The sequence below is a fragment of the Beta vulgaris genome, chromosome 6 (assembly GCF_026745355.1).
Source record: "Beta vulgaris subsp. vulgaris cultivar EL10 chromosome 6, EL10.2, whole genome shotgun sequence".
Lineage (NCBI taxonomy): Eukaryota > Viridiplantae > Streptophyta > Magnoliopsida > Caryophyllales > Amaranthaceae > Beta > Beta vulgaris.
The window spans coordinates 4,023,275-4,047,251 of record NC_079207.1 but is presented as its reverse complement, the minus strand read 5'-3'; the positions used below and the strand labels follow the sequence as shown (position 1 = coordinate 4,047,251).

Here is a 23,977-nt window from a genome sequence, read left to right as displayed (position 1 = left end):
TCTGTACGTCTCTCTTTAATGGAGTTTTTCTATCCATATATTGGATTATATCTACTCATATATTGAGTTTTATCTCTTTTCATGTTGTGAGAGTTTGGAAACTTTGTTTTTTTTTTTTTTTTTTTTGCGTAATTCAAGAGGTTGATTTGTTTATCGCAATTTGTGTGGGGTTGCAACACATGTTAGTACTTTGTTTACATTTTACAATCACTTGAATTGAATCCAGTTCTATTTCAAAACTATAAAAGATCGACATACCCCTTTTTAGAAGGCTGTATCAAACAATGATGTGAAAGACGAGGGTTTCTAGAAAAGTTAAAACTACCCAATAATTTATTGTAGATGTCGTATTAATGAATTACTTTTAATTTTAAAAAAGAACATGTTCAATTTCACAGTAACAAGTTAGGGTTTTAACTTGTAGGGGAAAGAAGGCTTACAAGACCATTTGAGTCCTTTTAATTAATAAAATTAGTTAAGCCCAATCATAAATATAAAATATGAGGCCTATTTAACATTTAATTATTTTAGATTTTTGAATCCAATCACCCTCAATCAATCGAATCCAAAAATCGAATTTTTCAAAAATACTCAACCTGAATCCAATCCAAATATAATTCAAGTACAATTCGAATTACTAATTCGAATTATATTGAATTGGATTTCGATTTTTATCCTAATAACTTTCACCCCCTAGCCAAACTTCAGGAAAACAAATTGTCCCCAAATCCATCAAATCTTAGGGTGAGGGAGGACCACTTGAATATTAGGATGAATTTGAAGATTATATATAGTGAACATTGCAACCATTAAAGCAGTGACAATAATTAACAAATCCAAGTAATCCGGCCATAAAAATTATTAACATTCGATCTACGTAGACGGTACGCAGAGAATTCTTTTTTTTTGACATATTTTGGAAATTAAAACTCACTTTTACATTATTCAAGGAAAAAAAATTTCTATTTTCTTAGGATGAATCATGGATCGTTGGATCATATATAGTCCTTAATAGTACGATCCATGTACTGTGATTCCAGACCTCTTTCAGCTCCACTAAGAAAGAGGCAAAGAGCACGTGTGGAAGCATTTTTTTTTCCGCCTGCGGTTTTTGATTTTTCCTACCCGTAATTACATTGTTAGTGCGCGACGAAGAAAATTTTGTCCTCCATAGGGGGAGACGGAGTCTAACGTTGGCCAACACCAAAATCACAAAATGCACTAACCTAAAAAGAGCCCACAGTACTTTACTTCTTGATTGCAGGGCGTTATGTGAGGAGTTCCCCAACTGCAAGCTCGTCTTTGTAGGAAGGGAGAAGAACAAGCTCGCGGATTGTCTAGCTAAAGAAGCGAGAAGTGTGGATGATTGTATGAACAATATTAGGGTTCTTCCCCAACCCCCTAAATGTTGTATTACTACATACATCTCGGATTGTAATAACTCTTTATTTAGTTAATTTATGTGTTCCTCTGTTCACCAAAAAAAAAAAAAAAAAAGAGCCCACAGATTTTGTTCTAAATCTCGAACAGAATTTTATGCTCTATCATTTTCCAACCTCATCGCATATTGACATATGACCCTAAATAAATTTAAAACAAACTCAAGTGTACTTAGAGGGAGGGATAGATGATGGTGTGTAAAGAGCCCAACAACACAGGACCCCAAAATTATAAAAGCCCCAAAATATATTATTTTTTGAAAATTTTACTTCATATTTCAAGAAATCAACCTTGTTTTTCACCCTTAATAAATTTGTTAATGATTTATCTTTAGATTTTCAACTTTCCATCTTTAGAACTCTACCTTCCATCTTTATTTTCTACAAATTTAGGGACCCAATTTTCATGTTAGAACCGGAACTCCAAAGTTATCTAAACAAATATATATTGTAGTCAAGGCATATTATAGAAAAATATTGACATGTAGAATCTAGAATAATATAGCATCAGATATTATTAGATCATATAAGATTAGCGTAGAATATTGTAGATTAAGATATACCACTCCTATAAATATGTGTTAGCATTGTACGTAGGAGGGTGTAGTCATATGTACTTCCTACCACATTCATAAGCAAGAGTTCTCTTATGGAACCTTGTATATCACATATCATATGTATCTCCCCCATGTTTGTAACAAATTATTCCAATCAATAAAAATACATAAATTACAAAATTGGTCCATTAACTTTCCGCATGCGCCTCTCAAAAATTTCTATCACTTCATACGCTAAACTTTATTGACTGCACTAGAGTCCAGAGTTACTTATTGAGTGAGTTGGTCACAAATTGACTTGTGCTTGACTTGCTCGTTAAGGTATCAAGTTGAATTAGAGTCGAGCTTATTTTCTATAGTTGGACTCGAATCGTGAAGGTCTTGAATCGAGCTCGAGTTGCTAGCTAGTAGATATAATTGATTAATTCCGCTAAATTATTCGTAGTAACGTTTTCTCTAAATTTTTTTTACTGATCTACCAATGTATGTATTGAATTTAAAGTAGTTGACATTTGAAATACTGTTGGAACACAAGGTGACACTCAAGAAGGGGGGGAGGGTTGAATTGAGTGACGAAATCTAATCAATTTTTGCAAAACCTAAGTTATGGCACAGTGCCAGACACCGTGTGAAACGCTCGTAAATTTCTGTTTTGAGTTTTTGCGAAAATTAAAATTAAATTAATACTCAAACTCAAGATATAACGTGGTTCAATCTCACCTCTGAGATCTACGTCCACAAGAAACAAAAACTCTTTTATTTCTTTAAAACCTAAAATATCAACCTCTTAATACAATAAGAATTCCCTCACTACTAATTCTAGTAGTGACCCCCAACACTTAACTCTAAGTGTTGACACTCTCTATAATTGTAAGATTACAGAAAGAAAACGATCCTCAACTATGTGCTTCTTATTCAAGCAATTTCGAAGACAATTACAATTGTTGAATAGTTACTTAAACTGACTCGATCTGCTATACTATGTGCCTTAGGAAACTGTTTTCAACTCTTAATATCTCCAATTATTTTCTCTGAAAATGTGAGTTATGAGAATGAATTATAAACCCTTTTATAGTACATGGTGTGGACGAAAATCCTTCAAAATATATTTATCTTTTACTCCTTAATTTAAGGGATCAGGATTGATCGAAAATCCTTCAAAAAATATTTATCTTCTACTCCTTAATTTAAGGGATAAAACTTTCCTTTTCAAAAAAATAAACTTTATCCTTTTTCATCTTTATCTTCAATTCTAAAAAGATAAGTTTTCCTTAAATCAATATTTATCTATATCTTTGATAACCAATGGACTTTCTCTTTATCTCATACTCTTTGTTCTATTTCAAAAATTCTTTTTTCTAAAAACTATTTTCGAAAACCTTATTTTTTATCAAAAACAATTTTATACTTGGTTTTTTCAAAATGACGTTTTAATGAAAAATTCTTTTATAAAACGTTTTTATTAAAGCTATATTGTTTTTAATAAACTTGCTTTTCGAATATCTTTTTCCTTTTATATAGTTATATAAAATTAATATAATTATATATTTCCTTAACTCTAAAAAAATAATAATTATCCTAACTTTATATTACTATTTTTTCGGCACATAATATATCACCTAGTCCTAGCATATTACAACTCGATAGTAACTAAACTTAGGAATATAAACTTGGACTTCAATCTTGATTCTTCATTTTTTCAAAGTCTTCATTTATTTATTCCTTTCTCAAACATCTGTCACAAACTTTAATACCGTAACATATTATATTATTTTTCATCATCAAAACTAACATATTATATTATTTTTCATCATCAAAACTTAACATGCACATGCACAACAAATACGTTAATATATACAATGATTAAAAATTTATCGAATAGTTCACAAGCTTAACTTATAGAGTCGAGTTTAAACTATCTCAACTCCACTCATTAATGTATCGAGTTGAATTCGATTTTGAATCGAACGTTAATCGAATTTTGACCAAGTTGAGTTCAAGTTACTCACGAGGTATTCAACTCAATTAGCACCTCTATACTGCATATATCAATAGTTTTTTTTAAATAAAAGTCATATGTCAATAATTGAGTCATTGAAAAAAATTAACCAAAAAACAGTAATATTATATACCTAAGCACTATATTTTGGGACACCCAAAATGGAAATGAAGCACTATATTATGGGACGGAGGGAGTACTATATATCAAAACCTTATAATAATAATTTACATACACAACTAATGTAATATTTTTTTTAAAAAAAACAGATGAGTTTAATTGTGGATGGTGACTTCGAGAGAGCATATCCCCAATCCCCACTTGCATCAGATAGCTCGAATTAGTGCAGTTTTGCGGCATTGTCAAAGGGCACAAGATTCTGGATATCTTCCAATCCCTCAAAAATAAAGTTGGTTGACGAATTGACGATAGAGCTGCTTAGAACTTATGTGGGCTCATCGAGCAGCTACTAAGCAGTATAAGCACTAACATCTAGCTAGTCATGAACTCATGATTGTACTACTATAATACTAAAAATCAAAGAGAGTGAGGTGTGACTGAGATGGGAAGTTTTTGCTTCATCTTCACAGTTGGGAAGTATACTATTTCGTCTTTCTCAGCTACCCATCTGTCACGCATGTAACATTAATTAATCAGCTATTTTTTTTGGTTGAAAAACGATGGAATAAATATCAAGTAATTCTAAAAAAATCAAAGTAGTTGTTTTTTTAATAAGAAAATAAGGCAGTCGAAGATTGAAAATCATGTCAACACTATTAGGCTATCATCTATTGCTTTACTGAAAATAGTAGTTAAGTCGCTTTTTATGTAATGTATTCAACCCAAAATACTTTACAAACTTATGTGGCCTACTATTGATTTCCCTTGTAAGGAAACAGAAAACATAATGTAAAATAGAAAGGAATATTTATCTTCGCATAATTGTGTACTAGCATTTTTTGCGCGCTATGCGTGTGTGTCCTATTAATGTTTTTTGTTTTTCTCAATTAGTTATTCATGCGCTATAAAAATTTTGATTCGAAAATACATTTATAATTATTTTTAACTTTTTAATATATTTTTATTAAATCAATGTTTCATTATTGTTTTATTAGTTATTTGTTCATCATTATTCAAATATATTATCGAGAGAAAGAAATATACATGAGAAAAAAGTTGTGCTCAAATAAAGTGTAAGAATTTGTGTATCAGGTTCAATCGTCGAAAAGAGTTTGATTTATATAATAGAGATTACCGAAAAATAATCAACATTTAGGTTTTCAAATATTATGAGTATAATTATTAATATGAAATTCAAGTTTTAATTTTTCTTCTGATTGTGTGTCAATCAAGTTATATTATCAATTTAATTTTTGAACAAATTTTTTTCACACATAGGTAAGAAGAGGAAATCATTTTCCTTAATTTAATATTTAATTGAAATTTCGAATTCAATTCAATTATTAACATATTCAATATATATGGCAAGTAGAAAGAAGAAAAGATTTATAAGACAATTTAATTTAATTAAGGATATATTAGACTTTCTATGAGAAAACACCAACTTTCTCCATCCTTCACGTTATAGTAATAGAGATAAGATGAATAATTACCCATAAGTAGTAACAAAATGATGGAGAAATATAGAGATTTCCAGCCTTGCAAATTCAAGACCAGGACATAGTCTTTGTCCACCCCCAAAAGGAGCAAATGTATAAGTACTTCCAACAATTCCTTTATTCTGCAGATAATAAAAGAGCCATAAAATTAAACTTTAGGTATTATTAATAAGGTAGTTGCTTGGAACTTTTTTTTATATCAGAAATAAGATGATGATGATTCATGATTGATGAGAGCAATGTTTAATTTGGTTAGTACATAATGATTTTTGGCAAGCAATGATTGATTAAAATAAATGAGATGACATTCTAACCTCCCATCTCCAAGGATCAAAATGATATGGGTTCTCATAATTCTGTTCATCCATGTGAATTGAAGTTAAGGATGCAAGTACACACCATCCTTTTGGTATCAAATAACCTGCAAATATACAAAATTAAAGTAGCCCACGTACATTGGAATATTGGACACTATATCATATACTAAGAAAAATTAAATGTACATAGTAGCTTTAATACTTAATATTTTGTTTTCGGAAAAGTCTTTTTTGGAAAAAAAAATGTTTTAGAAGAGTAAAGGTGACAAATAATAATTATAGTACATATTTTTATCAAATTCAACATCTAGTTTTACTAAACAGTTTATGTTTATTCAAAAGCTATTGTGACAACTGATAATTGATTAAAAAAATTACTTCAGCCGTATTTTTAAGTTGCAACATTGAAGTATGACTGTAAATATGACACAAGAACATAAAAGATGAAAAGAGGTAAAAGAGACTTCATGAGCAAGGAGAGATAACGAGAGAATATATTGTCAAAAATGACAATGTTGCAAGTGATGTGCAACCTTTTAAAATGGAGAACTTTGCAAATAATAGAAAATAGTATTAATACTTATCAAAACAACTAATACTACTTTCGCCAAACACGCACATAAAATATATAATAAATTGCACTTTAGACTTGCTTGCTTGTCAAATGAGTTGATCAATACTCACCTTTAATTTCTACATCTTTAGTAGCTTGTCTCCAAATTGCATTTATGATATTCGCCATTCTTAGTGTTTCACTAATTACCTAATAGAGCATAAAGATGGTAAAAATCTTGTACAGAAGGATGGCTACCATATAGCTCAAAATTAACTCACGTTTTGGGTGAACGTTAAGGACATGTAGTCTGTCCAAGCATAAGAGTTCCCGGAATTCGCCTTTTGCCTCTTCAAATCCAGGTTCTCATCCTAGCACAACAACAACAAATTACAGAAAATATTTTGATTATTGAACTAATATAAAACTAGTCTTTTACCCATGGCATGCTTAGATTAGTGTTAGATTGCAAAAGCAAGTAGTAATAAAACAAAGTTTATACAAAAAATATTATTGACCATTCTCATTAAGGCGTTTTGTCATATAGTACAGACTCCACTAAAAATGACGTGGACTACACAAATAGTGACATGAATTTGATATCATTATGTCATTCATTTCATATCACTTGAGTCTTTTATACTCCTTATGCCCCATAATATAGTACTTGTTTCTTTTTACACGGATAAGCATTTGACTTTCGATATCTTCAATTCCTCATTAATAAAAATATATAAAATTGCTATTATCATACTCATTGAGGCGAATCTAACAAGATTTCACATGAATATGTTTTTTTATATATATAAATGAGAATGTTTGGTCAAAAAATTTCAAATTTGACCTAAATAGAGAAAAAAGCATTATATTATAAGACATGCGGTACCAGATGAATACCAAGAAATTAAAACAAGATTCAATACCCATTCTCCAGCCTCATAAATTCCACTAATGAAGTCTCCCACAAATAACAGCTTGCGCGCTCTCTCCCAAAATTCCTTATAGTAGGGGATAGGATCAGTACCACACTAGAACTGATGACAAGACTTTTTTGCATGACTACATCCCTCATTTATAGTAGTGCTTTATTTCCTCGAAGCCTGTCCATTGCTCAAGTTAAACAATCTAAGGGTATTTTAGTCAGATTATATATGTATTTCTCAAATCATTAGTTGAATACTTCATTTGTTTCTGTTTAAGTAAATAGGTTCTTCCAAAAAGCTCACACAAAGCGGAGTACTCGCTCATTTAAAAAAACTAGATGTACAAGTTAGTACTAGAACAAGGTTAGTGCTCGAGAGTTTTATAGCTTGTATTCATTAAATTGGTGCTAAGTTTATTATTTATTCGAGGTGATTAATATGGGCTCGATCCAAAATGGACAGGGTCTAGGGCACACTTTTCGGCTCGTGGTTCAGGTCCTACAACTTGTATATGGAAATTCTAGGACAAATTTTGGCCCAGCCCGAAAAAGCCTATATGACCCACAAATTAGCGGATTTTGGCGTGTAATTTCTGGCTTGAGGCCCAGTCTGAGGTTTTATCCGAAATAAGCCAATTTTTTTGTAAAAGTCGAGTTCGTCTCGATCCTCTACTTTTTTTTTTCCTTTCTACTTTTTTTTAGAAAAATTGGTAAGAAGAATTCTTCTGGACTGCTCTCGTATAAGGCCTCCACCCATAGGCCCATTACAAGCCAGACATCCCCCAACCCCTCTGTAATGCATGTACATGTTCACATGTTATGTTTTGATGATGAAAATTAATATAATATGTTGTAGCATGAAAGTATGTAACAGTTGCAACAGATGCATGAAGAAAGAAATTGATAAACGAAGACTTTGAAGAAAAGAAGAATCAAGAATGAAGTTCTAGTTTATAATTTCTTAGAATAGTAACTTTAGATTAAAATGTAATACGTTCTAACTTAGTAATATGCTATGTGCTAAATATAGAAATATAAAGTTAGTATAATTATTATTTTCTTAGAGTTAAGAAAGTAAATAATTATATTAAATTTATATATCTATATAAGAGGAAATAGATTTTCGAAATCAGAAATAAAAAGGGATTAAGGAAAACGAGTTTTTAGAAAAAGATTTTGTAAAACCGAGTTTCTAAAAGATTTTGATAAAAACAAGTTTTTGAAAAGATTATAATAAAAATAAGTTTTTGTTAAAAACGAGTTTTGGAAAAGATTTTGATAAAAATCAGTTTTTAATAAAACGAGTTTTTGAAAAAGATTTTTGATAAAACCGTGTTTTTAAATAAAAAGATTTTTATAAAACAGAATTTTATTAAAACATGTTTTCAGATTTTCTAAAAGAATTTGGAAAAATACTTTTTAGATATAAACAGACTTTGAGGTGAAAAAGAAAGTCTATGTGGAAAACTTATTTTTTTTGTTTAAAAGATAAATATAGAAAAATATAAAGTTTTATCCCTTAAATCAAGGATTAAAAGATAAAGATATTTTTAAGTGAGTTTCGTCCTAAACAAGTCTTATAAAAGGGAATCAGAATTCACTTTTAAATCTCACGTTTTCAGAGAGAAAAATCGAGTCTATTAAAAGCTGAAAACTATTTCCTCCGGCATTGAGCATAGCACTGAGCTAGTTAGGTTTAAGTTACTATTTCACAATTGTAATTGTCCTCTATTTGCTTGACTAAGAAGCACATCTTTGAGGATCGTTCTTTTCTTGTAACTTTTACATTATAGAGAGTGTCAACACTTAGAGTCAAGTGTTGAGAGTCATTACTAGGGTTAGTAGTGAGGGGAATCGTATTGTATCAAGAGTTTGATATTTTAGGATTCAAAGAAATAAAAGAGTTTTTGTTTCTTGTGGACGTAGATCTCAGAGGTGAGATTGAACCACGTTATATCTTGTGTCAAATCTAGTATCTTTTAAGTTTATTATTCGCAAAAACTCAAATTAGCGATTTTCGAGTGTTTGACTCAGTGCCAGGCACTGAGCCACGAAAGGATTTTTGCGAAAAACGATTAGATTTCACCACTCAATTCAACCCCCCCTTCTTGAGTGTTCCCTTGGGTTCTAACACCCTCCCTCCCTTAAATCCCAAGCTTGTATTCATTAAGAGGGTATTTGGTATGGAAAACGTAAACGGATTGGAAATGATTTGGATAAGATGGGGAAATGGAAATAATAACCGTTACCTTTAATTGTTGTTTGGTATCCTAGTGGAATGGAAACAATTGAGAGGATTATGATTGAGGAAGGAAACGTGATTTGTTTCCACTAGTTTGATAAGGGTAACAAATGGGAGGATTATGTTTCCCCTTGAAAATGGTACGGTATTTGTTACTTAACACTCATAACAAACAATTAGAAATGGAAACACTTATTTGAATCTGTTTCCTACATCAAAATTTTCCATACCAAACACCCTCTAAATTGGTGCTAAGCTTATCACATTTTTTTTTTAATCAAAGAAAGAATAAACTCATAAAGTAGCAGGTGATGAGAATCATGTGGGAGTTCGACTCTCATCAACCCCATATTGGGGTATTTGTGTGGATTTATGCTTCTGGGTATATATTTTCAGTTTTCGATCTCTAAAAATTTTCCTATGAATTAAGATTCCCTTTTTACCCCCTAAATCATGAGGGTTGAGCCTGCTTGGGCCAATAAATTATCGAATAAAGAAAATAAAAATAAAAAATAAAGTAGTAGGTGATATAAATATATATCCCCGTGTCTCTAAACAAAAATGGGTTCTATCAAAAGTCAAAGTGGGGAAAAAGGGCGAAGAAGAAGCTTCCTTGTTTGTGGCTTATAGACGTGGACGGATGGGGTTCACTGCCCATGCAATATGTAAAATCAAAACGTGATCACGACGGCTCATTACATACCATTTAATGCATGTTTATCCCTACTCTACCGGTATGCCCTCCCAATCATCAATCATAGTGCTTCAAAACTCATTTTTCTCGACTCGCTTCTAAATTAGGTCAAATTTTGCCAGATCTAAGACTTGGATTTTGTTGATAAAGTAACTATCCTAACGAGTTTAGCCTTTTTTTTGTTTCTAGATAAAGTGGTAAATTACTAAGAAACTAAAGTAATTAAAATATGATAGATTATTAAGTCTATGTGGTGGATAGTTATATAGTAGGTGGAATTAATAGTCATATAAATAGCTGGGTAAAATTATGCGGGTTTATTACTTGCATACAGGTGTCTTTGTGACTTTTAGCTACTATTTTTTTCCTATTAACAAACAACTAACATTAATAAGTTAACGGTAAGTGAAGCACCAATATTACATAAAATCATGAAAATAAATTATATTTATCTTGACTCCTTTGTACATGATTTGGCATGAATCTCAATCCATATCAATCTTGATTAATCGTATTTATCTTCTCTTTACATGGTTTGTTTCGATATTGAGTAACAGTTATGTCCAAAAACTAGTGTATGATATATCATAAAACCCTTTTCAGTTCTTCTCCCTTGGGCTACGTCTTTTATAGTTCTAGAAAATTGATGTTTTCGTAACTTATTTACGCCTACTATTACCCTCCGTCCCCCATCCTACCCCTTAATTTAAACAAATTGAGCATATGAGAGTTGTTTTTTTTTTTTTGACGGGATTAGAGCATATGAGTTAAGAGGAAACATTATTAGCGTGATGTGCTTAGTTTATTTATAAAGAGGATGAAAGTTTGTACTGAATCAGTCACAAATCCAATAAAAATTTCATCCTAAAACCAAATGATGTTGAAAGCATAGCTCTCAAACTCATAAATTGGTTAATTTTTCTCAATTATCCGATATGGGACAAGTCTCTTAGCTTGTGCACATATGTACAAGGGATTGAAGGATAGGAGTTAATTAGCTCAAGTGGGTAGAGCGCTCCCTTTTGGCCCCTGAGGTCAGGGGTTCGATCCTTACCCCCAGTATTATGTTGGGGTATTTCTTTAGCATGCTATGCATGCCTTACCAGCTAATATGTTGATTTTTCCTATAAGCTAGTAGCCTTGTAGGGGTTAGTCCTTGGGCTGACTTAATTTCCTAATAATAAAAAAAAAAATATGTACAAGGGGTTTAACATAATGAAGCACTTACCACAAGTTGCTTTAAAGCAACAGGGTTGTCACTGAGGTATTTGACAGCTAGAGTCATCACCATCGGCACCGAGTCCTCTCCAGGGACCATCATCTCGATTATATTTCCGGCGATGAAATCCAATGGCTGACATTCATCAGTCTCGCTTCTGTCATCAATGTCACGTAATAATACGTCAATTGCATCATTGCTGGTGTTGCATGTTGCTATGTTGCTCGTGTCTTGTGTTTTGTACATTAGCCTTTCTTCTATGATCCTTCTTATCATCTTTTGCAACCTCTCTTTGGCCTGCAGCAAGCATCAACTCTAAAATGTTACTTCTATGAAAGAGTCTTGGTAAACATGATAACTATTTGTACATAAGAAAAAAAATTAGTGATCTTCATTTTTATTTAATCTATATATTTTTGGTACTTATTTTTACATTATTTACGCACTTCAATTTGACGATTACTAGTGATTTATACATAACGAAAAACATTAGGTTCGTCTTAATATGTATATTTACATATATAACTTTTCATAATTATTCTTACCTATTTACAGATTTAATGGTCCAAGAATTACGTTGACACATCAGAAAGTAAATTGTAGCTATAAAAAAAACATAGGTACGAGTAATATTGTCTTCGTTCGTCCCTTAAAAGTTTATTATTTTTCTAAAATTGCTTTTTGTATATTGATTCTCCATTTAGATTTAGTATCAACTTAAATATAGTATTTACTTCAGAAAAAACTAGTACCTAATTAATCAAATACACAAGGAACTGGGGTTCATTTGAGTCGTAAACTTTCTCATCTTCTTTATCAAATCTAGGGTTCAACTCCTATTCCAAGCATTTGCTTAAGATTTAGAGGGAAGGGGAGTTTGAGGGTGTATGAATTTTAGTGAGCCTCTGAGTGGGGATCTTGTACATGAACATCGCAGAAAATTTCTTTTTACACATTTTTTTTTGTTAAATTTAATCAAATACAATGTAGAGAACATCTGGGATGATTCGCACAATATTAAATGATATACTGAGCTTAAAATCTTTTTGTCTCATAAAGTTATGCACAAAAGAAAATAACAAAACTGAAGCTCAAACTCCCTTTTTTTATTTTCATTAACAAAAGTTTTCCACGACAATGGATGCATCATATTATCCCAAATGTCATCGCTAACTCATGTAGAGGGAGCTAGTAGATTGGAACCAACCCTAGAAGGCTACAACCCTATGCATTTACACTCCTAAGTCCTAGCCTCCTATAGGCTTATACAATAGTCTTTCAAACTATATCAACTATGATTTAAGCCATCTATTTGATGTCTAACTATAAATGCACGGTTCAATATTTCTTTTTCCAATTATATACGAGATGATGTACTTAATCAATTGAATAAACAATATGGTTGGTAAAATGTTATAATTTCTCTAGTTCGCATTAGTTGCAATATTTTGGCTTTTACATACTCATGAACTTATTTTGCTCGAAAATTTGATTAATGAACAATACAAATCCTCAATTCCTCCCTTTCTTCCTGGATTAAACAGCCGATAGCATGTAAGATATTGAATTTGTTCCAATATACATCTAGAAATTGTAACATTTCACATTTTATGATTAGATATATTTATGGTCAAAATTATATATAGATAAACGTGAAAGTTAAAACTTTAGAACTATTAGAATATGGAGGGAGTATGATTTTGCATGTGACCAAGTTATAGCACATCTATTTTATTTTATTCATGTTAGTTTTCAAGTGAAGGCTGGATCATTATAATTTTTTTAAGTATATACAACATAACCTACAGTTAGTGGATCAAATGATGTACTCCGACTATTTCAGAAAAGTTAAGTTCTTAAGCCACAAAGGCACCTATATGAAAGTAATTTTAATTAAGGTAGTGTTCTAATCTATTTCAGAAAAATTAAGTTCAAATTGTCACAGATGACTTTAATTTAGTTTCAATAAGTTATACAGTAGGTTCTAGTAATACAACGCGTAGTATCATGAAGTATGTTCACATAAATTAAAAATCAGTCAAATAATAAGTGATCCTCTTTATTAGATACTACCAACGATTTTTAATAGTTGTATACTTGTACCATATTCTTTTCTAGAATGTTTTGAATTAATTGTACCATTTCCTTTTTCGGAAATATTTTCTCTTTACATATGCTTTTGTTTAATATTTTCAACATACATCTATACAACTACTCCAAATATGCGTGTCATTTCCTTTGGATATAACTACTCTAAAAACAAAGTATTGTTTATTGTCTACCTTTAGAGATTTATAAAGTTGTGTTCCAGGCAGCTTGATTGGTAAACAAATCAACCCTTTGATGAACTCTTTGTACTCTTTCTTGAACAACTCCATTTCTTCACCAGGACCCAAGCTCATTAACACTTTCACCAATATCTCAAATGTAAGCTGAAATAAACCCACCACAACAAAAAAAAAATATATAAAATTGACTTCAATATTTTTGCTCAAGATAATCTTATTGATTATGCATGTTAAGAATAAATAAATATATATCTTAATTAGAGAACCACCTGATTAGTTTGATCTTGTATGTAAATAAGGTCATTATGCTTCCAATTCTTCAAGGATAATTTGACAGAATTTTCAATGTCTCTTGTAATTTCGGCTTTCAATTCTGGGGATTTCAAAAATCTTCCAATCGATGCATGTACTCTCTTATGGAGAGCTCCATTCATTCTCAAAATAGAGGATTCACCAAATAATTCAGTTATTGATTTTGGATAAGATGGGATGAAAATATTCCCATGGTTTTGTAACACCACTTTGTTTATTTCTGGATCAGTTGACACTATTACAGGTTTTCCTAATAAATGTGTTCTGAAAACTTTTCCGTACCTATAATTAGACAAAGGAGGAGATCAGAAAGTAAAAAAAAAAAAAAAAAACTTTGATACAAGCAACACGAAAATAATCAAATGAGACGACGCTTCAATTTGAAAGGTTGAAGACCATCGACTCACTGACCGGACAATGAGATCTTTATGTTTGTTCATGTCAAGGGATCAACTCAACCAAAAGTTTAAGCTGATGGTTGAGTCTCAGGAATAGATTTATACTCTATCACGCCCCCTCATGCAAAAGCCATTTGGTATTGAAGTGTGGATGCAATACAAGCCTCCCTCATACCTGGCGCTAAATATTCCACTGAGATAGGAGGGGTTCGATGAGAGATTCGAACCCGTGACTTTTTTGTCACGCTGACTCTGATATCATGTTAAAGGATCAACTTAACCAAAAGTTTAAGCTAATGGTTGAATCCCCAAGCTAAAGATTTATACTCTATCAATTCACTCGATATGCTAGATTCAAAGAGCCTATAACAATTCATAGATGAAATTATTATTATGTGAAGATATATTATTATTCATGATTAGGATTATTCTGCTTGGCATGCATGTATGATGTATGCATGGACTCCTGTACATTTTTTACATGGGTTTTACCTGATACCTAGTCAATCCAAAGTATATGACAAAGGTAAATAATAATTCAACCAACCAGTTTTTATGATCATAAAGTCCTACATATACTACAAAAAACGCATGCAAATATGCCCACAGTATCAATATATACAAAAGGAGGGGACAGGAGGAAAAAAGGGAGATCAGGTAAATAAAATGAATTATTGGCACTATAAAAGGTGAAAAGTGATGAAATAATGAGCCTATGACACAGGAAATGGGAGTCATTTTACATAGGGAAACTCAAGTCTATGAACCAAGCTCGGATGTATAGGTGTGTGTGTTTGTGTTTACTGCCTGCACAATATAATCCATTTATGTTCAGATTCACATAGGAGGCTCCAGTTTCTTGTGTCTATTTACTGTACACTGTAGTGAGCAGGTTTTTTCCCATTCATAAAATTTATTAGCATCCAGTTTTCTCTTAACACTTTGCCAAACAATTAACCTCCACTAATAAGATTAACAAATTAAACCGCCATATTCGTTAGCTGGGTTTAGTTACTTCCTCAAGAGAAGGATAACCTAATTTCTATTTGTACCTTAAAAGAAAGTGAAACGCATGTATATTCTTTTACTTGGAGACAAATAATGGTTTTTCCTAACTCTTTGAGCCTCCTAACTTTGAAACTTTTAAAACAAGGCACAAATCAAACCTAATGAATACTGTACTCCTTTTGTATTTTTTTTTATCTTTCTTACTTTAACAGTGCGCGTTTGTCAATGTACTTATACAACCATAAATATCTTTCATTTCATATTAATTAGTAAAAATTACGATGATTTAATATTAATATAATAATCATTGAGACGAATCAAACATTAAGACTCCACATGACTATATTTTTCTTATATAATGAGAATAATTTAAAAAGTTCTTTCTAATTGTGAATTGTGTCAATATCCCATGTGAGAATTTTTTTTTAAAAAAGACCGGGTACTTTTTACTCGAATATAACTTGAATCAAGCATATACCATTTGCCACCTCTAGCTAGCAGATGATGATTAATCTTTCTTTCGTTAACTACATATTTAGCTCTATAAAAAGTATAAATTAATTTTGAAGAGTTTGCAAGACTAGAATTCTCAATATACTTAGATGGTTTCTTAGAAGTGTTTTGTATACAACATTTAATATCTATTTTACCAATCCTCTCTTCAAGTATAGATCCTTTTATCCACTCCCAAAAATTAATTTGTTAATAACTCTCTTCTCCTATGACCTATATATCCTTCTGATACTTTCTCTTCTCTCTTCTATTTAATCATTTTTAGTAAACTGTGCTTCTTTTGTTTTTATGTTTTGTTATGTTGTGTTGTGTTTTGTCTTATTCTTTGCTTTGCCTCAAATTATTCAAAGCACTGAGTAGTCAATCAACCACCATATGAAGATTATATTCCTACTAATGCTATGTACTACAAATAAATAAATTAAAACTGCTACATTGATGGAAGAAAAGGGACAAAAAGGTTTCTTCCAGATTGACTACTGTTATTCAGACATTTGTGGAATTTGTGTCTCCTTGTCAACATATATGTTTCATTTCATAAACAGGAAAAAGAAATTAGTGAAATAAACAGTCCATTTATGTAACTTATCCCTATTCCTTTCAAAGTGCTTCTAAAGTAGTAATTTATTAACCCGAAGTCCCAAACTATATAATCTTCATATGTACACGAGGTTGAGGTGATGGAGTAGTGATATCACTTTCTACTTCATATCTTTAGGTCTAGAAACCAAACTTTATATGACTCATTTGAGGTATCTCTTATCTCCTTTATAATGATCCTCTTTCATCTTATCTTAAAAAATTCGCATAAGTACAATTTACATGAAAATACAAATATTACTCTTCGATCGAAAATTTATTTTGTTCTAGCTGGAGTAGAATATTCACTAAAGATAGACATTCATAATAAATAAAAAAATTCAATAATTTGATTCTTTTTCATGGTCTCCAGTTATGTTGTTGTTTTACTATATTTTTAGTATCTTTTCAACTTTTGCTCAGACTAATCCCTTAAGCCATAATGTATTGTTTTCATAAAAAAAAAATTATTCAATGAAGGAAAAATTCCTTGTGATTTCTAACTATATATACATTTCTATCCTATTTTATAAAACAACATTATATTCATCTATAATATGAGGGAGTATCTTCAGTAAAACATGCATGCTATATGCAATAATCAATAAGACAATAACTAGTTTTTCTACAAAGTTTGTTCTGTTAAATGTTGATGCATTGATGGTATAGTACAAACAAGTTAGCTACATTGATACTTTACTACAAAACCACAAACTAGTTGCATTATATTGCTGCATGACTGCTGCTATACTCTATAACTACATGCTACCTCGTAGAGTGCCTGCAATTGAGATAATAATTCCTGTCCTAGTTTCCAGACTCCTTTTAATTAAAAGGAAAGAAAAAGATATATATGCAAATAGAATATACCATACACCAATACATTGGCTGGTAAGGTATGCATAGCATGCAAATCCTAACCTCAGGGACCAAGGGGGAGCGCTCTACCCACTTGAGCTAACTCCTATCCTTAACTACTTCTTCCTTTGTTCTACAGGAAACCATACTTCTTTTTTGGATGGGAACAATATTGTATTTTAGGTATTTCAGATCAAAGGTTATGTTTAGTTAGTAAAAGTTACGTTACGCAACCAATTAAACAATATTAATTTTTGAAGTAGTTTTTAGAGCGAGGTTTTAAAAATTATAAACGGTAACAAAGGCGAAAAGTTATGTTTGATGAAAAACACCTTTTAATTGTTTTCTAATTAAACATGGGGATTTTTGGATATTTATATGACAACTTTAAATAATGTCTAAACATAATTGAAGTATATTATAACTAATTTACCTACCTTATCATATACTCCATGTATTTCAAATTATAAGACATGTAAATTACTTTTAAACATATCAAAATTAAATTAGTTTTAGTTAAATTTACATAATTGCATTGCTAATATACAATAACCTATAATCTTATCTTGATAGTATGAAGTTGCATTACTTTTACATTGATATCGTAAAATACCTTATTTTTGATAATACGGGATAGTACTCCATAATCAACGGTTAAGTTCATTGTAAACAAACTAACACTTTAATTTTGTAGCTATAGTAATTAACATTAGTGTTTAAATAATAATTAATCAACAATATCATATGTACAATTCTAAATTTTGCAGGGATAGAAGATACTTATATAAATATATTGGTTAAAGTGACAAATAATTAAAGAATAGATGGAGCAACTAATTATTGCCTCTATAAAAAGTCCTTGAGCCAAAGCCAATAGGACCTTCCAAACTTGCTATGGCCAATGGAATAAAATATTATTTTCTTCTCCAACATCCTCTTGTTGTCAATCTGTTTTGTTGCTTCCTTTTTTTTTTCTAATCTCACAATACACATGCCAGACACTAAAACCTTCTAGTGAGGTATCTTGTTGAAATTAATTGAAGTGTGTGTCCTAGTTCTTCACTAGCATTCTACTTTAATGATTTAATATCATGTTCCCCTCTGAACTACTAACTAAAGCCTCCTTTTCAATTCATATATACTGCAGATTACCTCAAAGTATGGTCAAACATTAGGTTTATTAATTATATAAACGAAATAAATCAAAGAAAGCAAAACTTAGTTTATAGAATTAAGTCCCCTTAACAAAGTTTTATAAGTATTGGCTTTATAGTATTTTAAGACAAAAAAAAAAGAAGCAACTCTTAGCTCTAATTATCGTTGTTCAGATAAGATCTCTATCTATAGTGTGTACTAAATCTGATCCACCGCCTTTCATAAGAATATAAAATCTCAATTTATAGTGAGTACTCCTTGCTCGTTTCTACATCTTTATGAACATTTCATATTTGTGAGAGAGATAGTGTGAGCTAACAATTTTTAAGCATTTAATTAAATAGTCTGATTCTATCCGACCTGACGAAATTATCTGAGGTCATCTCGATTTGATACTTTTACATTTCGTTCCTCTGTAATTATAATATATTCAACTTTAATTATAATATATTATGAGCATAATTTATAATCGACCTAAAAGCAAACTTGAACCTTATTCATTGCAAATTTTTAGACATATCTTGATGGTTGGAATAAATTATTATGTCCTCTTTTGCTTTACCTATATTATATTAATTTAAACATCTTTCAAGGAAGAAGAAATAATAAAATCACATGTATGTAGTTTAAGAAAAAAATCCTTAGAAAACACAGACTCATATAATATCTATTATCACCTACCTAAAAATCAAATTGCCTAGTTGCTTCGTTTATATATATATATATACAGATATGATCATAATTCATACATTACTATTAAAATACTAGATGATGATCTACACGGCTCTTATCTTATGGAGCAAGAAAATATCAAGCATGATATGCTTTCTTTTTCGTAGCTCGTGTTGTTATGACCACTTTTTTTAATGGTAGATACGTTTAGTTATTAGGTGCGTTCGTTGATGTTGGTGCCAAAGAATCATGGATTAAAGGTGTCTGCAGGTGATAAAGCGTAGTAACTCTTGATTGCTTCTTCTGTGATTAACATGTGTTTATACAGCTAGAATTTCCAATATCATTTCTAATCTCTTGGATCAAATTAAATAAAATTCCTAATAGTCATTACTATTTAATTAAGCAGGAAAACACGAGGTTCCTCTAGAACACTTTTCCTAATGTTTCATTTCATTTAATTAATTTGAGAAAAATTAGTGGTAGAAATTTGATTTAATAATTCGATATTTTATACTTCCTCGGTTCTAAACAAATAAAACACTTAATTTTTTCATGTGAAAGTTTTTAAGAAAAAAATATTTCACTTATTTTAGAACTAATGAAGTACTATTAGATAAAGCGGGATTTTCTTTAGTTTCCAAGAAATGACACTTTGAGTTAAGTAATTTATTTATCATTTTAGTTATTGAATTGGGATTAATATTTTGACTTATCATCTCATGTTTAAGTGTGTGATCATAAATATATGACAAAACATGTCACTCATTAATTATCTCATAATTTTCCCTGAATCAGTACCTAGAAATTGACGGGGAGACCACTTTGACAAGACCTACAAACATCTCTTTTACACAAATCTTGTCTTTGGTGAGATCCACCATCGTTTCATATTTCCAATTGATAGTTAGTTGTTGTTGGCCATGTGAAAAAACTACAATAGGTCATATAATTAACCAAAATAAGCCAATCTTACAAAAACTAAGTAAAAACAGTCTCATCTTTTCTAACTAACTTGTTTGCCTTTTTTCAAGTCAAAGTCAATAACTTTTGATAATGAATTATCACTAGTATTCAAAATCAAAAACTTAATTCTGATCCTGAATCATCACTAGTATATAAGCAAAAACATATATAATTTTGTTACTTTCACCCCCAATATTTAGTTTTTATTTAAAAAAATCAATGGTTAATAAAGATCATGAATACTACATCTCGAGAGTAAGATTAAAATGAAACAAAAAGAGTATTAATTTGCAAATCTAAACTTCGATAAAGGCTAATCAAGTTTTTTAAAAAAACTTTCTTCTAACAATTCCGAACAGAAGTTAATAGAACAAATATGTGCATGAGAGACCGTGAACATTCCCTCTACGAAGATTAAAATGAGATGGATAGAGTACTAATTAATTAGTCTCGAATAGAGGCAATAATCTTATGCTCGTAAAAAAATTACGATTTATCTACTAATTCGGAACAGAAGAAGTATTATATTAAAAGGATCTTTCATAAGTAGTACCAAAATATGAAAGACATGAACAAAGATATAAGAAACTTACATGGCCTTGCGTTTATGCATGAAAGTGACTGGCTTAGAAGTGTAAGAAGAGGCGATAAATTCAAGAGTTTCACCAATAAAAGGCCAACCTGAACTTCCTTTAGGAACCCTACTTGAACTTTTTTTCTTCTTAATATTATCATGATAATCTTCCATATTATTACTATAGTTTTGTATCATCTTCTTAACATAAAATCTCAACCATCCAACTAATAAGCGTAGTAGTAGTAGCAGAAATAACATCATCAACCCCATAGCTGCCCACCATCCCTCCATTTTCTCTCTCTTCTTTTGATTTCTCTCTCTTCTTTCACACACTATTCTCTGAGAATTGAGATGTGTAGATGTGTTTGTGTTATCATAACTTCCACTTGATAGTACTATTTATATATATATATATTCTTGTGGAATTCTGCTGATTGTTCCTTTTTTTCACCTTTTTAACTTGTGTATATGTATTCTTTTTTATTAGATTAATGATTTTTTTGCGTGAAATAATGAAAAGTAGAGATAAGGAAATAGCAAAAGAAAATAAAAAGTATATACTTCATGATCTACACTTTAGGTATAGTTTCACAATAGATTCATGTACGGATCGATGCTAGAGGCTTTAATTAGTTGGTACCACCTACCATTGATTTCTCAGGATTAGTCAATTAAAGTTCGATTTACTAATTACTGATTTAGTGGTTGTTTGATATATAGTAAATTATGTAGAAAATAGAAATTCTCATGATTTTCAGATTTTAGTAGTTAGACCCCATTTTTTGGATTGAAAGAAAATAAACTGAAATTAATTAAATTGAACTGTAAATAAGTCTAAAAAATAGGATTTATTTGGTTGACAGGAAGTAGGAAAAATAGGGATAATAAAAATTTCTTGGCAAATTGAAATTCCCACAAAATCGGAGAATTTATTCACCCACTCCTTCCTTGGTCATTTAGAATTCTCACATCAGTTCATGCAAAGTGTAAATTCCTTGATGTCAGCCAAACAATTTAAGGTCATTGTCTAGAAATTCCATAAAGAAAATAACTTTCGAGAAAATAGAACTTCCTATGTACACCAAACAACCACTTAATCTCTTGTTAGACCATCGATTTGACGCGGTGAGAGTCGTGAGACCACTAATTTATCCCGTCTATTACTTAATTTTTTGTATATATAACTGTATATTCTTTAAAAGTTTGTAACTTTCACTTTTTTATAACTCATATTCCCTTCATTTCTATATGTTCTTTTTACTTAAAATCTTTTTTAAAGAGAAAAAAAAAAGTAAAAATAGGAAGAACACATAAGAATACAAAGAGAATTAAGCTATAAAATCTTACCATAGTGTAATGTGAGTACAATTCAATGGGAGGGAGTATCTTTTAACTTATGAAATGGATTTCATTCATTTGAAATTGTCTTAGTAGAGTTTATCGTATTTGATTAGACTTGATCAGTATTGATTTCACCGTCTACGGTCTATCTACATTGATGTGAAAATGGTCACCGTCGATTACACACGATCAATTATTTACGTTGTTATACTTGTTCTATAGGAGCAACTAATGCTTAGTTTGGTTCCTTTGTTTTTAGAATGGATTTACTATCCTTAGGATGTAATTCTACTTGTGTAAATTTTCTTATTGTCAAAAGAAAATGCAACTTTTAGAAGATGTTCATGATTTATTTAGGATTCCGAAAATATCTATAAAAGCGATTTGAGAAACAAAAAATGAAAGAAGAAACAATAAATGAAGGGTGGCGGGTGGGGATGCGGGGACGGGCTAATTTGCGAGTGCAGTGAATGAGCTAGCCACCCTCACATACATTTTGTCTCGATTACTCCATGACACCTATACTGCCATAGTGCCATATATGATATATAGAGTAGTTAGTAGTACTAGTATTAATTATAGTTAAAACTATACAATTATTCAAAACCCCACATCCCAATGGGAAAGAACTTAGCTTCTAAATTGCATAAATTCGAAGATAATTTTTAAAAAATTAACCTTGACAATACGATCTAGCTAGAATTTAAAAAAAAATTCCTTTCAAAAAAAAATACGATCTAGGAAAATTAATTTTAATAATCTAATTTTAGACCAGTTCGCTGAATTTAATCCTACCTTTTGATTATTTTACTATTATTTTTTGTCCGTGCGTGCGATGTCTAGGGTTCTTTAAAATAAACAAATATGTTATTATTTTTATATTTTATAATTTATATTTTGCCCCTTTTCGTACTTTTTGTCCATTAAGAATTTGAAAAGTTTGCGTGATCATGACGTGATAAGTAAACAAATCTGAAAGGTTTAAGTTCAAAAATAATAGATTAAAAGAAATTGTGGTAAGAGAATATGATATCAATAGTCTCTTATTAGTTAGTACAGTACATAATAAGAGTGTTAGAGATATATATACTTGTTTAAGACTTTTTGGTCAAGTATATTTGTTATAAGACTTTATCATATTTTATTTCAAACATTAGACAGTCATAGTGTATTGATGATTAAGCTCTTACTTTTCATTTTAAAGGTCACGTGTTCGAAACCTTTTATTGAGGATTACACATAGATATAAAACATTTGCATTAGAAGTGTAAGGAGAGTGTCACATGTCACATAGATTTTCTTAGGCACAACTTTTAATATATTTGTATAGATAATAATTCTAACTTTAGGATAGCTTCTCAAAACAATCCGAATTTTTTTTTCTTCGATACAGTATATCCAAAACATAATGGTGATGACAAGAAAAATAAGAATTCAGACTATTTTGAGAACCTATCCAAAAAAGTTGGAATTATTAAAATATAAGCAATATGTAAGATTAAATTTAGCGTACATCTCAAAGGTTGGATTATCTATAATATATATTAAAAGGTGTGCATAAACAAAAAACTATGTCACGTGGCGCTCTCCCTAGGGAGTTTTAGTTCATGTAATCCATGTACAATAAAAAAATTTAGAAATTGCGTAGTATAGGGTTCGATCCCGAACCTCAAGTATATATACTAAAGTCTTAACCACTAAACTAAGTTGTATTTAATGTTATTATCATAAAGTATTATATTAATAAAT

The 23,977-nt window shown here is 30.5% G+C and overlaps 1 protein-coding gene across 2 annotated transcripts; it reads right to left on the bottom strand.

Moving 5' to 3' along the window:
* Nucleotides 1-4,042: 4,042 nt before the first annotated feature.
* LOC104895094 (3-epi-6-deoxocathasterone 23-monooxygenase CYP90C1) lies at nucleotides 4,043-21,365 on the bottom strand. 2 transcript variants are annotated; one of them, XM_010681510.4, is made up of 9 exons: nucleotides 20,904-21,363; nucleotides 14,119-14,443; nucleotides 13,844-13,993; nucleotides 11,571-11,858; nucleotides 6,766-6,855; nucleotides 6,616-6,694; nucleotides 5,929-6,035; nucleotides 5,609-5,736; nucleotides 4,043-4,623 (listed from the first exon to the last, which is right to left on the bottom strand). In XM_010681510.4, exons 1-9 carry the CDS (start codon nucleotides 21,176-21,178, stop codon nucleotides 4,533-4,535), a joined length of 1,533 nt encoding a protein of 510 aa, XP_010679812.1. In that variant the 5' UTR covers nucleotides 21,179-21,363; the 3' UTR covers nucleotides 4,043-4,532. The 2 variants fall into 2 exon arrangements, with proteins under 2 accessions (XP_010679812.1, XP_048493762.1); XM_048637805.2 differs by lacking the exon at nucleotides 11,571-11,858 and having other exon boundaries at nucleotides 20,904-21,365.
* Nucleotides 21,366-23,977: the final 2,612 nt, after the last annotated feature.

Coding starts and splice junctions, on each gene's coding strand:
- LOC104895094 (XM_010681510.4), bottom strand. CDS start 21,178: ATGGAGGGATGGTGGGCAGCTATGGGGTTGATGATGTTATTTCTGCTA. Junction 14,444..20,903: donor ATGCATAAACGCAAGGCCAT/GTAAGTTTCTTA, acceptor GTCTAATTATAG/GTACGGAAAAGTTTTCAGAA. Junction 6,695..6,765: donor CCTTAACGTTCACCCAAAAC/GTGAGTTAATTT, acceptor ATGCTCTATTAG/GTAATTAGTGAAACACTAAG.